We start from the raw sequence: 14448 nt of genomic DNA, 5'->3' as shown, positions 1-14448 counted from the left end.
CCTCTGCACTAGACCCCTGTGCCCCTCTGCAAAGATGGGCTGCACCCTGCTCTTTTGCCTGTTGCTTGCTTTGTTATGTATTTAGTCTTGGTTCCCCAAGCTGGGCACTCCTCCCAAGAGTGGGGACCAGCTCCCTCACTTAAGTGGGGCTCTCTGAGAGCAGAGATCACCTCACCCTCATCCCTCAGACTGCGGCGCAAGAGATCTCAGCCACCTCTGCCCCTTCACCTCCTTTATAGCTCTGAAACACCAAAAGAGGGAGGAGGGCCTTGGGTTTCCACTGGCTCTGCTTTAAAACATCATGGCTTTCTGTTCCATACGGGAGAAGGGGGACTCAGAGGGCCCAGTCGGCGGGGCAACTTTGGTTAAGTCCCTGGTTTCTTGCTGCATAGACGAGGCTGGGGTGCGAGGAGATATCTTCGGGGTCTGTGAGGTCCCTGGCTGGCCAGACCCGAGACCCGGACAGTGTGCTACCTCATTCCACCACCAGGAGGTGTCTGTGCCCTCTGGCTTTTTTTCCTGTTGGGATGCTGACAGGGTGGGTGGGGGGGAGGGAGGCAAGGAGAGCAGTGTAGGGTCACAGTAGGTAAAGCAAGATCTAGGCCTGGGACCGTCGGCAGAGAGCGCCACCTCTCTCCGCGGGGAGTCCGGTGCGGGGGAGGGGGTGGTGGAGAGTGCAGGACCTGGGTCCCCTTGACAGAAGGCTGGGGGAGGGAGGTCATGCAGCCCAAGGCAACAGTTAACCCAACGCAGCGGGAGATGTTCCTTCTCTACCCTGCCAGGGAACGCCTTCCTCCCAGCTGGGAGGACCAGGTTTGCGGAAACACTGCTGCCTGCTCAGGTATGCGCACCACCCGGGTGGGGCAGACTCCGGAATTTGCTTGCAGTGGAACTGGGGGAGGCAGCAGAGCTGGGTTAACTGCATAGACGGGGACAGCTCCGAACTCCCTCCTCCAGTCCCCAAATGGACGAACCTAGGATTCCGGAAATTCCCGGAGGGTCATATCAAAGCGAAAGGGAAAGGGGGTAATAAAGCTAGGTTTGTCTTTCCCGACCCCCACCCCCTCACCCACTCCCCGCCCGGGTGCCCCCTGCAGGCCACGTCCTCAGCACGTCTTCAGCACCTGTTGCAGATGGAGGCGCACTTCGGTGGCGGTTTCCCAGGGCACCACCCTGGCGCGGAAGGAGCTGGGCTCGGCCTTCTGCGCCTCCTGGATAAGGCGGTGCATGGGGTAGCCGCGGCGCGGGAAGGCCACGTCGCCTTCTGCCAGCACCCCCATGGGGCAGAAGTCGTTGGCGCCGTCGCCCACGTAGAAAAGGCGCTCGAAGTGCACGCCGTCGTGGGCCCGCTCGCGCAGGTAGTCGCTGAGCACCTTGTGCTTGCACATGTTGGCGGGGCAGCGAGCGCAGCTGTGCGCGTGGAAGGGCCGCAGCGCCAGCAGCCCCCGAGCGTCTGGCCCCGACGGGTTGCTGAAGATGCGGCGGAACAGGCCGTGGTGGCCGGCGGCGCGCAGCGCACTCTCCACGCCAAAGGTGTTGGCGTCTGAGATAAGAATAACCTCAAAGCAGGCGCCCTGCTTGGCTACAAACTGCAGCAGCTCGCCCATGCCGGGCGACAGGGGGATGGCCTCGTAGATGGCGCGCAGGTCCCGCGGCCGCACGCCCTGCTCGCCCAGGTACTGGAAGACGCGCTGCATGTACTCGTTGTAGAAGCCCTCGCGGTAGGTGGCACGCAGGCTCTCAGGCAGCCGCTGGCCCGGCGCGGCGCGCACGATGGAGTCGTCGCTGTTTTCATCCACGATAGTCTCGTCAAAGTCGAAGGTCAGGAGGAAGCGCGGTGCGCCCTGCGCAGCCATCCCGCTGTCCTGGGAGCAGGGGAGAGAGGAGCAGGAGGAGGGAGCAAGCGAGGGGGGGCGCGGCGGGAGCCGGCCGGGGAGAGGCTGGTTAGCGGGCCACAGCCAGAGGCGCTGGCACATCCAAGACCTGAGGAGGACCCAAGACTGGTTAAGCAACGCCGACCCCACCCCCAGCCTTCCCCGCCCACCCCCTTGCACCTCTCGGTTAACTGCGCTGGGGTTTATCCTCAGGGGACCATCCTCCTCGAGAACCCAGAAGGGCTTCTTTGGCACCTGCTTCTTCTCTTATCCGGGGCTATGGGGGCTTAACGAGGGTCAGCTTAAAAGAGTGGAAGAGCAGCTTCCAAGGGGGCACTCCTTTGGGGAGGTTTCTGGACTAGACTATTCTGGAGACTTCCAGTGACCCCAGCTGTCCGTTGGATACAGGGGGGGTGGGAGGGACTCTCTACTCCCTCTCCCCTAACATAGTCAAGGGAAACCACCCATTCATCCAACTCCAGCAGCCTCCTCGTTCCCCTTTGTGGCCATGCACAACCGAGGGCTTGTGGGACTGTGGTGGACCGGAGGAGCCAGGGAAGACTTGTTGGCACCACCCAAGGCATGTGGGCAATCAGTGCCAGGCCTGGAGAGTTAGATGCCTGGGCTTCTGCACTGGCCAGAGAATTGGATTTTAGCTCTTGGAAGAACCAGGTAGGTGGATTGACTATCCCAAATCCAGGCAGGCTCTCTGTGATCTGCTTCCAGCCAGTGGCACTGGGCAGGGGTCCAAGGATGGGACACAACTTCTCTGGGGAGTTTTAGGGCCCTGTGCTGACAGCTCATCACTAGTCACTTGCCAATTCCCTGGGAGGAACTTGTCAGCAGGTGGGGTTTCTGCCAGAGTCCGAAGCAAGCGGGCAGCAGGAGAAGCAGTGGGGCTTGGGGAAGTCAGAGCCTCCCACACCAGGCCACGACATACCTGGGAGACAGGTAAGGGAGAGGAAAGAGAGCAGCAGTGGCTGAAAAGACAGAGGAGGGAGCAGGTAGTGGGGACATGGGTGGGGGGGATGAGGCAGGAGTGGGGAAGAAGAGGGCTAGGAGGAAGTCATGCCAGGGGGCACGGGGAAGAAGGGACAGGAAGTCAAGACCTTGGGTTAATCATGTTGATGGGGGGGGCGGCGGGTGGGAAACACAAGGGAGAGGATGGGAGGCAACAGGGCAAGTGTGAGGGCACGAAGGCAAGCAAATGGAGAGCAGAAGCCCTCTGCAGCCTGTCCCTGCCTCTTTGCCTGCCAGCAGCTTTATGTGACAGAAGGGCAGCGAGCAGATTATGTACAGCTTCAGAATATCCACCATGCTGGCTTTCTTCTGCCTCTCAACCCCCCACCCCAGTTAGTTGAGACAGAACCACTCCTCTTTCTGGTTTCTTCCTAGCTCCCTTTCCAATATTCCTGTGATGTTTATGGCCTGGCACATCCTGTAAACAGAAGGCCAAGCTCCTAATTTCCCAACTGGGATTTGAACCTGCTATCTGCCTCCCTAAGAGAATTGTCCCTTTGACTTCATCCCTAGAGTCACTCTCTGGTCTCACCAACATCTGTCTGTGAGTTTCAGTGGCCCACGATCCCTGGAGTTGAGGATGTAAAGCATCAGGGCCCCACCCCTGGGATGGAAGCTTCCAGGGATTAGTGGAGGTGCAGTAGAGGTGAGGGCAGGCTTAAAAGGGGCTGGATAGGGCTCCTCCCTCCCCATGGTGGGAACATGGGAGCTGAGGCCTCATCCTAAGAGACCCCTGGAGGGACCCACTTACCCTAGACAGGCATCGGAGGCCAGCAACTGGAAAACACCCGCTCATTGTCAGTACATCACCCTGGGCACCACCTGTAGGGACTGTTGGCCTCCAGCTGTCGTCCAGAGCTCCTGACAACCATACAAGTTCCGTTTGAGGGTGCCCAGTCAGGTGGCTTTGTTTCCTTGTCCTAACCCCTCTCCTGAGCCCCAGGAACCACTCAGTAAAAACAGCCCCTCAGATAGGCTAAGGACCACAAAGCCCTTGCTAGGCACCCTCTTAACAATCCCCCACGATGCTGGAAAGGTTACAGATATTATCGGAGACCTAGAAAGGTTAACCAACTTGTGCAGACATCACCCACTGTATGTGGCAGAGAGAGATCTCAAAACCAGATCTCAGAGTCTGAGACCAGTGCTTTTTTCTCTGTATGGTCATTGCCCCATTCTTGTGTATGGTACATCATAGTTTACAAATCATCTTCACTCATATTCTCTCCCTGCTCATCACAATCCCATGAATTCAGCAGATGAGAAGGGCTCAGAGAATTAATAACTTGCCCAAGGCTATGATGGTTCCGTGGCACAGAGCCTGGTTCATGAACACCTGGCCACAGCCTTGCCTGCCCTCTGCCCTCAAAGGGGAAGGGGCAGATGACCAGGCTCACTGCACCACAGCTGGAGGGCCGGGACCCCTGGGCACCACAGGTGATCTGGGACTGTCTTCCTCCCTGGTGCTTCTAGAGGCTGGCAGTCAGCAAGAGTCGGGTTGAAATTTCCGCCGGACTTTGCTATGTAACTTTGGGGACAGGGTTTGGCTTCGTGGGGGCTTCACCAGTGCAGCTACAAACCCACAACTCCCAGTGCCTCCCCTCCATCCTGGGGTTAAATGAGAGACTAGATGCAGCTGGGACAGGTCTGGAAAGCTACTGTGAGCCCGGAGACTAGACAGGCTAAGGAGCAAAGGAGCAAAGGTCTGGCTGGCTGCTGCCCTCTGGTGGTGAGAGTGGGTTACACTGGGTACCCCTCTGACTTTGTCAAGTTGACTCTCCCCAGACCATCCCAGGACAGCAAGGAGAAGCTGTAGCCCTCAAGACAGAGACTGGGATATCCCAGGAGGGAGGGGCTCTCTCGCTCTCCATCTTGAGGTACCCCATCCCTCCCCACTCCCTGACCACACATGCGTTAAACCCTTTCGCTAGGGATGGGATGTGGGTTTCAGCCTTTCCCGTAAGAACTTGTAATCTAGGAATTGAGAGTGGTGGCCAAAGCTGAATGGGGCAGTGGGCAAAAAGAGGGAGGGGGTTGGGAGAAGAGACACCGTTCAAGAAGATGGGAGAGAAGGGGAGGGAGGCATGTGAGGTGAAGGAAGGGCACGTTTGGGGGGTCAGAGGTGGGAGGGCTGTCCCCAGGCCCCATCTAGAGGGAGTTTCAGCCTTCCAGAATCCTGCCTGATAATCACATGTCCCCCAGGGGCCAGGCAAATCCAAAGAGAAAAGGTCAAGGGATGCCACTCCCCTTGTAAAAGCAAACATGGACAGACATGTGCCGGGCAGATACAAAGATAAAAAAGGGTCTCCAGGAGCCACCCAGAAGCCAACTTTCATTGCCCTTGGTTCTTTTTCTTTTCTTTCCTTTTTTAAATTTGGTGGAATAGTCTACTGGTTTGTTTTTTTTTTTTTAAAGGAATTCCTTTATTTTTATTATTTATTTATTTATTTATTTATTTTTGGCTGTGTTGGGTCTTCGTTTCTGTGCAAGGGCTTTCTCTAGTTGCGGCAAGCGGGGGCCACTCTTCATCGCGGTGCGCGGGCCTCTCACTATCGCGGCCTCTCGTTGAAGAGCACAAGCTCCAGATGCGCAGGCTCAGTAGTTGTGGCTCATGGGCCCAGTTGCTCCTTGGCATGTGGGATCTTCCCAGACCAGGGCTCGAACCCGTGTCCCCTGCATTAGCAGGCAGATTCTCAACCACTGCGCCACCAGGGAAGCCCAGTCTACTGGTTTTTAATCACGTTCAAAACTTCTCATAGCAAAATAAATAGTTACATTTTTTTCATCTAATACTAGTATTTAGGGAAATCAGTTAAACATTTATTTGGTGAGTTGCCCTTGTTTTAGTCCCCAGAGCAGAAAGCCAGGCATCCTGGGTTTCTCCCCTCGAAACTGAGAAGGCCATGCTGTGATACCCATCCCTACCCCAGAGTAGTCAGAGGGACCCCAGGCCCTGCTCGGATCTGGCTCCTGTGACATTCAAAAAGGTACTCACCTCTGCTAGCTTTGTCCTGCGTGATCAAATCCTTTTGTGGTCACCAAAAATAGTCCCTCAGAGGTAAGGGGGACAGGACCTCTGAGCTTCTCCTGTGGGCTAGAGTAGAGAGAGAAGGGTTTCATCAGGCTGGCAGGGAGTCCACGTTCTAGTCCTACCTAAAAGCAGTGCTTCTCTCCCCTCCCCTTCCCCCCCCCCCACCCCGTGCACCTTTTTACACAAGTGCAGCTACATTGCATCTATGGGAATAGGGTGGGAGGACACCTGGGGATGGGGGAGGGAAACAAGCATAGGCCCTAAGTTTGAAATGCCCCTCTTAATGGATGGATGGAGTTTTAGCAGTTTTAACGGTTTTCTACGAGAAACGTGCAGGATAAGGATGTGGTGGGGGCAAGGACCCCAGAGATACTATAGTAACGCGTCCTCTTAGTATCAACCACTAGAAATCAGATTCCACCACTAGGCTGGAATTCTCTCCCTCCCTCAGACAGCACTCCCAACTTTGTCATGGTCTATTCCTTGCTCACCACCACCAGCAGTGAATGGGAAAGGCCCAGAGAGGTCAAGATAACATCCTGGGTCACACAGCATCAGAATCAAGATTAGAACTCAGGGGTCTCTACTGCTTCTTGGGAAAACTGCAGCCAGAACTTTCCCTATTGGCCCCCTGGGTTGTGAGCTTGCAGTCCTGACTAGCTGGGTTAAAGTCCTGGAGCTCTCGTGCCAGTGAGGAAGCTGAGACCAGGAGTCACCTCTGGTCTCGCCCTGCCTGGGTGGACAAGCTAGGAGGGGATCCTCAATAGGCAAGGAGGTGGCAGCTGCCGGTGGAATAGGGGGGAGAGATATTTTTAGAGGTGGCTGGAAAGCAGGCACTCTGGCACACCCCCAGCTGGCGGGTGCTTCGCTCCAGTGAGGGGCGGCGGGCGGGCAGCTCGGGAGTCGAGGGGACTCGTGGGTGGCAGGGAGCAAGGGAGCACGGATTCCTAAGCCTTGTCCTAGTCGGGGACGGACCGATACGCGGACAGCCCATTCCTGAGGTAGGAAAAAGGGGACTCATTCCTCCGCCCCGGAGACTCCCCCAATGACACGCGCGTGAAAGAGCGCTCTCAGACTCAGCGCAGCCGCCACCCCACACTGGGACCCCAGCCCTCCCCACTTCGGGAAACCCAGGACTCACGTGGGGAGCGGTGGCTGCGGAGGTCTGTCCCGGCTGAGTTTGGAGTGTAAAGAGTGGGGAGAGGGGCTAGCTGAGGTATTTGGGCGCAGGATGGAGCAAGGGGTGCTTACGGGAATTGGAGGGGACGCGGTGTCTTATCCGCCCCCGGATTTCTGGGTTCTGGCTCTCACGAGTCCCTCCACTCCCGAGGGGCCGTGGATGATGTGCATCTGGGCCGCTCTCTCCACTTGTCCCCCATCCCCCCGCCGGGCCGCCGCCGCGTCCCCTTTAAATACCCGGGAGCCTGAGCCGGAGCCCGAGCCGCGGTTGGCGCTGCGGCTGCCGCAGCACCCGGGCCCACCGCAGTCCCCGCACGTCACAAGCGGCTGTCCAATCACAGTGGTGCCGGAGAACATTAAGGGGGCGGGCCTCCTGCAGGCCACGCCTCCCGTCTGCTCCGGAGGCTCCCGGAGCGCGAGCGAAGGTGGGATTGGGAGCTGCGGGCAAGGGTAGGAGGGTGGAGGTGGAGCGCGTCCCTTCAGAGGGGCGTGGGTGGGGGGCACCCTCAGAGCGGCTGCGGGCCTCTACGTAAGTCCCGAGCACACACCTGGAGGTGCCCGGGCTGTGGACTTTCTCCACCGCCGCCTCCAGAGCTCTGATCCCGGAGATTTGCAGAAATGCACCCCCATCTCCAACCCTTATTCCGTTCTGCTCTCCTAAGTCCGAGAGTAGGGATCGGTTGACCCCGCCGAGGAAAAGCAGTTCCTCTACCACGTGCGCATAGCTAGGTGCCCTCTGCCCTCCAGGCGGAGTCACTGCGCCCCGCTTCTTGGGACCCTTGCCCCCGTTACAGGTCACAGGGGGTTGCCGACTTTCCCACTCCCCTACCCTGTAAACACTAAGTTGGGGACCAAACTCTCTGCCCCTTTGCAAGTAGTGTGGTAAATAAAAAAACCCACTTTCTCCTCGCTCCGTGAGTCCTTTCCTAGCCACACCCGCCCCACCCTTATGCCCTCCCACCCTGGTGGTGAGGAGGAGAGAAGATTATGTTTAGAGAGGAAAGAAACTTATTTACTGAGAACATACTATGAACCGGGTATCGTACTAGATCGCAGCACTTATGGTTGAATGTTGACAGCAGGAGAAATTGAGTTCAAACCCAGGCACACCTAACTCATGGAGGTCACAAAGGGGCTGTGTGAGTGGGGAGAAGGTGGGCAGCCCCAGGCCTGGGTCTAACTTCAGTCCTCCCTGGTCTCCCTGGCCCCACTCCCAGGAGAAGAGAGGGCGCAAATGCAAAGGCCCTGAGTGATCTGGAGGCCAGTGGGGCTGGAAACCAGAGAGGGAGCGAGGGTCAGCCAGGGAGTACCCTAATCTCTGTGCCAGGGGCTAGGGGTACATTGATGAATAGGACAAATGTGTGCCATGTTTCCATACATACAAAGGGGAAGCAAGGCTTTAAATCTGCAAACCTGACCCTTAAAACCCTTGCCAGTAACTCCCAGTGCCCCAGCTCCTTCAACTGGTTTGCTGCTCCACTTCATCTCACACCCCTGTCTTCACGCCTCACCCTTTCCTCCTGCTCCCCTGCAGGGGGCCCTTTCCTCCTCAGGACCACGCCCACCCCATTTGCTGAGCAAGCTCAGCCTGGACATCAACTCTTGTCCTGTTATACATCCTGCAGCTCCTTTTATTATACTGATCACGTGTGTGCTAACAGAGCGCATAGTAGGTGCTGTAAATGTAAGCAGATAGGGTACGGGGTCCCTGGAGAAAGAGATCAGGCATGGCTTTCTTGACATGAGAGAGGCCTTTTTTTTTTTTTTTTTTTAAAGGCAATCTTATACAGTGATTAAGCACCAGGTTCTTTTTTAAAAATTTTATTTATTTATTTATTTATATTTATTTTTGGCTGTGTTGGGTCTTCGTTTCTGTGCGAGGGCTTTCTCCAGCTGTGGAGAGCGGGGGCCACTCCTCATCGCGCTGCGCGGGCCTCTCACTGTCGCGGCCTCTCTCGTTGCGGAGCACAGGCTCTAGACGCGCAGGCTCAGTAGTTGTGGCTCACGGGCTTAGTTGCTCCGCAGCATGTGGGATCCTCCCAGACCAGGGCTCGAACCCGTGTCCCCTGCATTGGCAGGCAGATTCTTAACCACTGCACCACCAGGGAAGCCCGAGAGGCCATTTTTGACCTAAGCCATTTTGTGATCTGATCCTGGCCACGGTGCTTATCGTTAACAGGTCTCAGTAATTCATGAGTCTAAGGAAAGTGAGGGAATGCAGGAAAAAAGGAAAAGCAGTCAAGAAACAATAGCTCAGCGATAAAACAGAGTCCTAGTTCCTCCTCAAGGGATCTGCATAACAATCTGATACATATCTTTGAGTTCTGTAGGAACTAAGGCCCCTGCCCAGGTGGAGGATGGAATGAAGATGTTGACCCTCCTGACTTTAATCAAGTAAAGCTTGAACTTTGTTGACCTTTGCCCCAGTTCTATGCTGAATCTCCTTTGGGAAAGATGCCTGGTGTTCTCCTTATTGACTTTTTTTTTTTTTTTTTTTTTTTTTTTTGCTGTGCTGCCTGGCTTGCAGGATCTTAGTTCCCTGACCAGGGGTTGAACCCGGGCCACAGCAGTGAAAGTGTGCTTTAAATAATAAATTCTTCCTTCTCCTGGTCTTTGGTTTGGTTGTGTCTTTTGGCTCAACACCCACCAAGAGGCGAACCTAGTTTTCAGGTAACATAAATATTTTTCCATATGTCAGTTCATGAAATCCTCACCACCCTATGAAGTGGGTGCATGGCTCGTTTTACTGTTGGGAAATCAAGGCACAAAGAGTTGAGCTAGACCAGAGTCACTCAGCTGGTGAATGGTAGAGCTGGGCTTCCAACCTGGCTGCCTTAATCATCACGCCACACCCTCTCATTCAGTGTCTGCCTCGCTGCTTCTCCTGTAGGCAACATGAGGGCGGAGACCACGCTTGTCTTATTTATTAGTGTCCCCTTAGTCCCTAGCATATAGACCCTGGCACATAGTAGGCCTTAGATATTTGTTGTTGGATGAAATAAGTCCCCTGCTGTGTTCACCTCAACATTAGTCTCCTCAACATTAGTGCTCCACTTGCGTTCCCTGTTAAATCTTCCCACCAACAGTCACTTCGGATTTATTCCCGTTTACAACAGGGAAATTGAGATCAAATGACTTGTCCAGGGTCACATGCTCTCAGGAGGCACTAGATTCTAATATCTTTGATGCAATTAGCCCTTTTAACCTTGTTTCCAAATGCACCCCTGGGGCTTAAGGAGGGGTGGGCAGAGAACTTCCTGTAGCCCTCTATAGTGAGTTCTTACTGCCTGATTTCGCCTTCCAGCCACAGGAATACCAAAGTTCAACGGGGGCTTCATGCAAAGCGCCTTTATGGAATAAATGTAGAAACTCCTAATTCTCCCTGCACTAAAATTTTCAGGACACACCCTATCTCTCTATAAACTTTCCCCTCTCATTGTGCCAATGAGTAAGCAAGTTGGATGATCAGCCATGTGTCTAAAGATGAGGACAGAAGGAATGGGAATTCCCACCTGCTACCACACCCCATCCCCGCCCCCAGCAGGTTGAGGCCTCTGCCCAGCGCTCTGGCTGCAGAACTTCCTCCCCTCCCATGAGGTTCACCTTAGAACTCAGCTCAGTCCATCTGGCAGAGAGCTTGTGGGGATGGGAGTCATCTGAGGTGACAGGGACAGGAGTCCCTGGTGAACCCTGACTCAGGCGGCCAGGAATAGAGCTCTTCAGCTGGTCTTCACAAAGAGGATGTAACTCGTGCCCCCGAGGTTTTGGTTGTAAGGCCTGGGAGGCCGGGAGGCCAGGAATGTGGCCTCTGACTCTCCAATCTGCCTGGTGGTGAGAGGGGCACGGGCCAGAGGGAAGAGCAGATCGCTGCCGGGACAGTTGCATTCGGGCACCGGGCACCGGGCACCGATTGGGTGCCAAGAACATAATCCCCACATCAACCCTGGCAGATGGGTTTTAGTATTTCCATTTTACAAATAAGAAAGCAGAAGCTTGGGGACATTAAGAAAGCACCTTGCCCAAAGACGCTGTGTAGCAAGTGGCGGTCAGTCCCAATGTTCAGTTCAGCACTTCTCTGTCTGCAGAAGGCAGAGGTTCCCTTGGGGATCTGGTAACTGATGCAGGTGGGCTTAGTGGAAGAGGCCACTGGGAGTGATCCCGCTCAGGCAGTTCTGCAAGATCTGTTTTAGGTGCTCTGGGTCTAAGGCATTGTGCTGGGGCTTAGGGATAAGGGCTGGATAAATCCCTTTCCAGGTATCTCATCTCCTTCCTAGACAACAATTACTGACATTGATGGAGCACTTAATGTATGCCAAGCAGTGTTCCACAAGCCTCAGCTTTCTTCATTCTCACATCAAGCCTATGATCTACTAGTTCCCCCATTTTACAGATGAGAAAAATGAGGCAAAGAGAGTGGTATGTAATTTGTCCAAGGTCACAGAGCTAGGAAGAGGCAGAAACAGGACTTGAACCCAGGCAGTCAGCCGCAGAGCTCTATTCTTAATCATCACATGGCCCTGCCTTAAAAGTTTCTGAGTTTTGAGTTGCCTTCCTATAGATTGGAATAGGCTGCCCCACCCCCACCCCCATCCTTGGAAGAATCTGGCAATAACATAGATCAAGGCTCAGATCTTCAGAGCTGGGTTGCATCAGTAGCTGTGAGCGCCAGTCTCCTGCTCTCTAAATCACCACTACTATACAGTATTTATGGGTTTGTCCTTTCATTCATTCAACAGATATTATCTGCATCAGGCACTGGGAGATATGACATTGAGCAAGACATAGACCCTGCCATCCAGGAGTTATAATTTAGAGAGAAGACCGGGACAAGCAAATAGTTCTTCCCAAAAGACTGTCAGAGGGAATTCCCTGGCAGTCCAGTGGTTACGACTCCATACTTCCACTGAAGGGGACACGGGTTCGATCCCTGGTTGGTGCGGGGAGTGGGGGGGCAGTTTCAGAGAACTGGCAGCTCTGTTCTACCTGTGACCATCAGGGCCCTTCTGTCTTGTCCTTCAGCAGGTAAGGCAGCTGGGACCTGAGGTGCCTCCAGGAAAAAGAAGAGACTCATAATCCAGGGGTAGGGTCCCCTAGAGGTGCCCCACCCTGACCATTCTCCTTCTTGGTTGCTGCTGGCTGTCCCCTTCCCTCTCTTTTCCACCTTCCCTGAGCAGCCTGGAAACACCCCAAACACCTCTCCACCCCTGCATCTTTCTGTAAGCAGATAGGGTAGGGGGTCCCCGGAGAGAGAGAACCAGGCCTGGCTTTCTTGACATAAGTGAGGCCATTTTTGACCTAAGCCACTTTGTGATCTAAGCCTGGCTACAAAGCATGCCCTTAAACAGGTCTCAGTTATTAATTATTTTACGGGCAGGAACAAAGGAACGGCAATCAAGAAACAATAGCTCAGCGATTAAACAGAGTCCTAGTTCCTAACCCTAACCCTAACACTACCCCTCAAGGGATATACATAACAATCCGATGCATATCTTTGAATTCTGCAGGAATTAAGGCCCCCACCCAGGTGGAGGATGGGAACTACAGCTGAGACCCCAGACTGATCGGAACAAAAGGAGTGATGATGCTGACCTTTTCTGACTTCAATCAACTAAAGCTTGAACTCTGTCCACCTTTGCCCCAATTCTATGCTGAATCTCCTCTGCTCAAGCCACTTCATGAATATGCGTACACTGCCCAATTCCCTTCAAGAGTATGCATGTACCCTTAGCTTAAAACTTCAATTTTGCTGCTTTGGGGAAGATCCCTTGTGTTTTCCTTACTTGTTGCAGGTAATTAATCCTTCCTTCTCCCACTCTTTGGTTTGGTTGTGTCTTTTGGCTGGACACCACCAAGAGGCAAACCCAGTTTTTCGGGTAACATTTCCCTCCCTGCCTTCCCCAGCCCCAGCCCCTTCTCCCTACAACGGGCTCACCCTGACTGAGCTGTCTGCTGTCCTCTGCCACTAAACAAGATTGGGGAGTAATGTGGCAGGGGGAACAGGATAGAGAAATGAATGAGCAAACACCCTTTCTGCTACCTGGCAGACCCCCACTACAGATGAAGTAGACAAAGTAATCCCCTAGGGCCTCCTCTGGGCCAAGAAGTCTGTGCTGTTTGACTCAGATCCCACTTGCTGGGGTAGTTCGTCTCATTTGGCTTCTAAGCACCCTCCCTCTGTGAAACAGCTTTCAGAGGCTTGAAATCTGCCACTCTAGTCTCTTCATTTTTGCAAATGTCACGTTAGAGAGAACAGGGCGATTTAGTCTCTGCCTGCCTCGTGTCCATGGTTACTTCTTGCATCCCTCTCCTCCTCGTATTGTGTGCCCTAAACATACCAGCCTTATTTCAGACTTTCACATGTGCTACCACAGGCCCTTTGCACATGCTGTAGCCTCTTCCCACACCATCCATGGCCTCTCACGGAGTTCAGGGCTCAGCTCGTATGTCACTTCTAAAAGGAAATTTGTTATGCCCACAACCCCTCCTCCCACCTTGATGTCAGGACCTCCCATTCCACATCTCCACAGCACCCTGTACTTGTTCTGGGTGATTGATTAATGTCTGCCTCCCATCAGACTGTCACCTCCAGGAGGATAGGGCCATAGTGTGTTTGCTCCCAGGATATCCGCAGCACCTGCACAGGCCTTGATCTAGAGCAGCCAGCCGCACAATAAATACTTGTTGCCTGAAGGATTGCAGGAGTCTCTACCTCATCTACTGCTGTAGGGTGTGGCCTTAGGCCTGGAATGAGACCAAAGCAAGCTGTCCCAGCCTCAGTTGTGTTGCAACCTGGCCATCTGACTGTGGATATGCTAAAATAGATGGGGTTGGCAGCTCAGCATGTCTTTACACCTTCCTCTGAGCAAGCTGCCCCACCCAGGAATCTCCCTATCCTAAGGCAGGCCTGTGCTGATGGGAGCTGGAGGCCTTGAGGGCAGGTTGATAGGAACATTTTTTTGGGTTCCTTTTGCCTAGGTCCAGGTGCACCAAAAATAAGAGTCCCTCATGTTTTCAGTAGACTTTGGAGCTTACAAAACACTCTGGGGACTTCCCTGGTGCTCCAGTGGTTAGGACTCACGTTTCCACTGAAGGGGGCACGGATTCGATCCCTAGTTGGGGAACTAAGATCCCACAAGCCGCGCTGCGTGGCCAAAAAAAAAAACCTTAAAACAAAAAAAAACACTCTCTGTAATTCACATTATTTTCCTGATGAGGAAAATGAGGCTGAGAGAGGTTAGGTGACAAGTCTAAGGTCATACAGTCAGTAGGGTGGATAAGGCAAAACTTGAACCCAGGTCTTATGAAGCCAGCCAGTTTTCCAGAGGTGATTATACCAGGGGAGAT

The 14448-nt window shown here is 54.0% G+C and overlaps 1 protein-coding gene and 1 long non-coding RNA gene across 4 annotated transcripts; one reads left to right on the top strand and one right to left on the bottom strand.

Moving 5' to 3' along the window:
- Positions 1-219: 219 nt before the first annotated feature.
- Positions 220-7424, bottom strand: PHOSPHO1 (phosphoethanolamine/phosphocholine phosphatase 1). Of its 3 annotated transcripts, XM_082441789.1 has the most exons (4): positions 7067-7424; positions 5890-5988; positions 3646-3755; positions 220-1865 (listed from the first exon to the last, which is right to left on the bottom strand). In XM_082441789.1, exons 3-4 carry the CDS (start codon positions 3688-3690, stop codon positions 1107-1109), a joined length of 804 nt encoding a protein of 267 aa, XP_082297915.1. In that variant the 5' UTR covers positions 3691-3755; positions 5890-5988; positions 7067-7424; the 3' UTR covers positions 220-1106. The 3 variants fall into 3 exon arrangements, with proteins under 3 accessions (XP_082297915.1, XP_082297914.1, XP_082297916.1); XM_082441788.1 differs by lacking the exons at positions 5890-5988; positions 7067-7424 and having other exon boundaries at positions 220-1983; XM_082441790.1 differs by lacking the exons at positions 5890-5988; positions 7067-7424 and having other exon boundaries at positions 220-1860.
- LOC309650457 lies at positions 6014-12916 on the top strand. The gene is made up of 2 exons (XR_014257580.1): positions 6014-6926; positions 12609-12916. It is a non-coding gene; the product is annotated as an uncharacterized lncRNA (long non-coding RNA).
- The last annotated feature ends 1532 nt before the right edge of the window (positions 12917-14448 follow it).

The sequence above is a fragment of the Balaenoptera physalus genome (genome assembly GCF_965194825.1).
Source record: "Balaenoptera physalus genome assembly, chromosome: 20".
Classification (NCBI taxonomy): Eukaryota; Metazoa; Chordata; class Mammalia; order Artiodactyla; family Balaenopteridae; genus Balaenoptera; species Balaenoptera physalus.
Note: the sequence above shows the minus strand (reverse complement) of the source record. Positions and strands in the feature narration are given on the sequence as shown.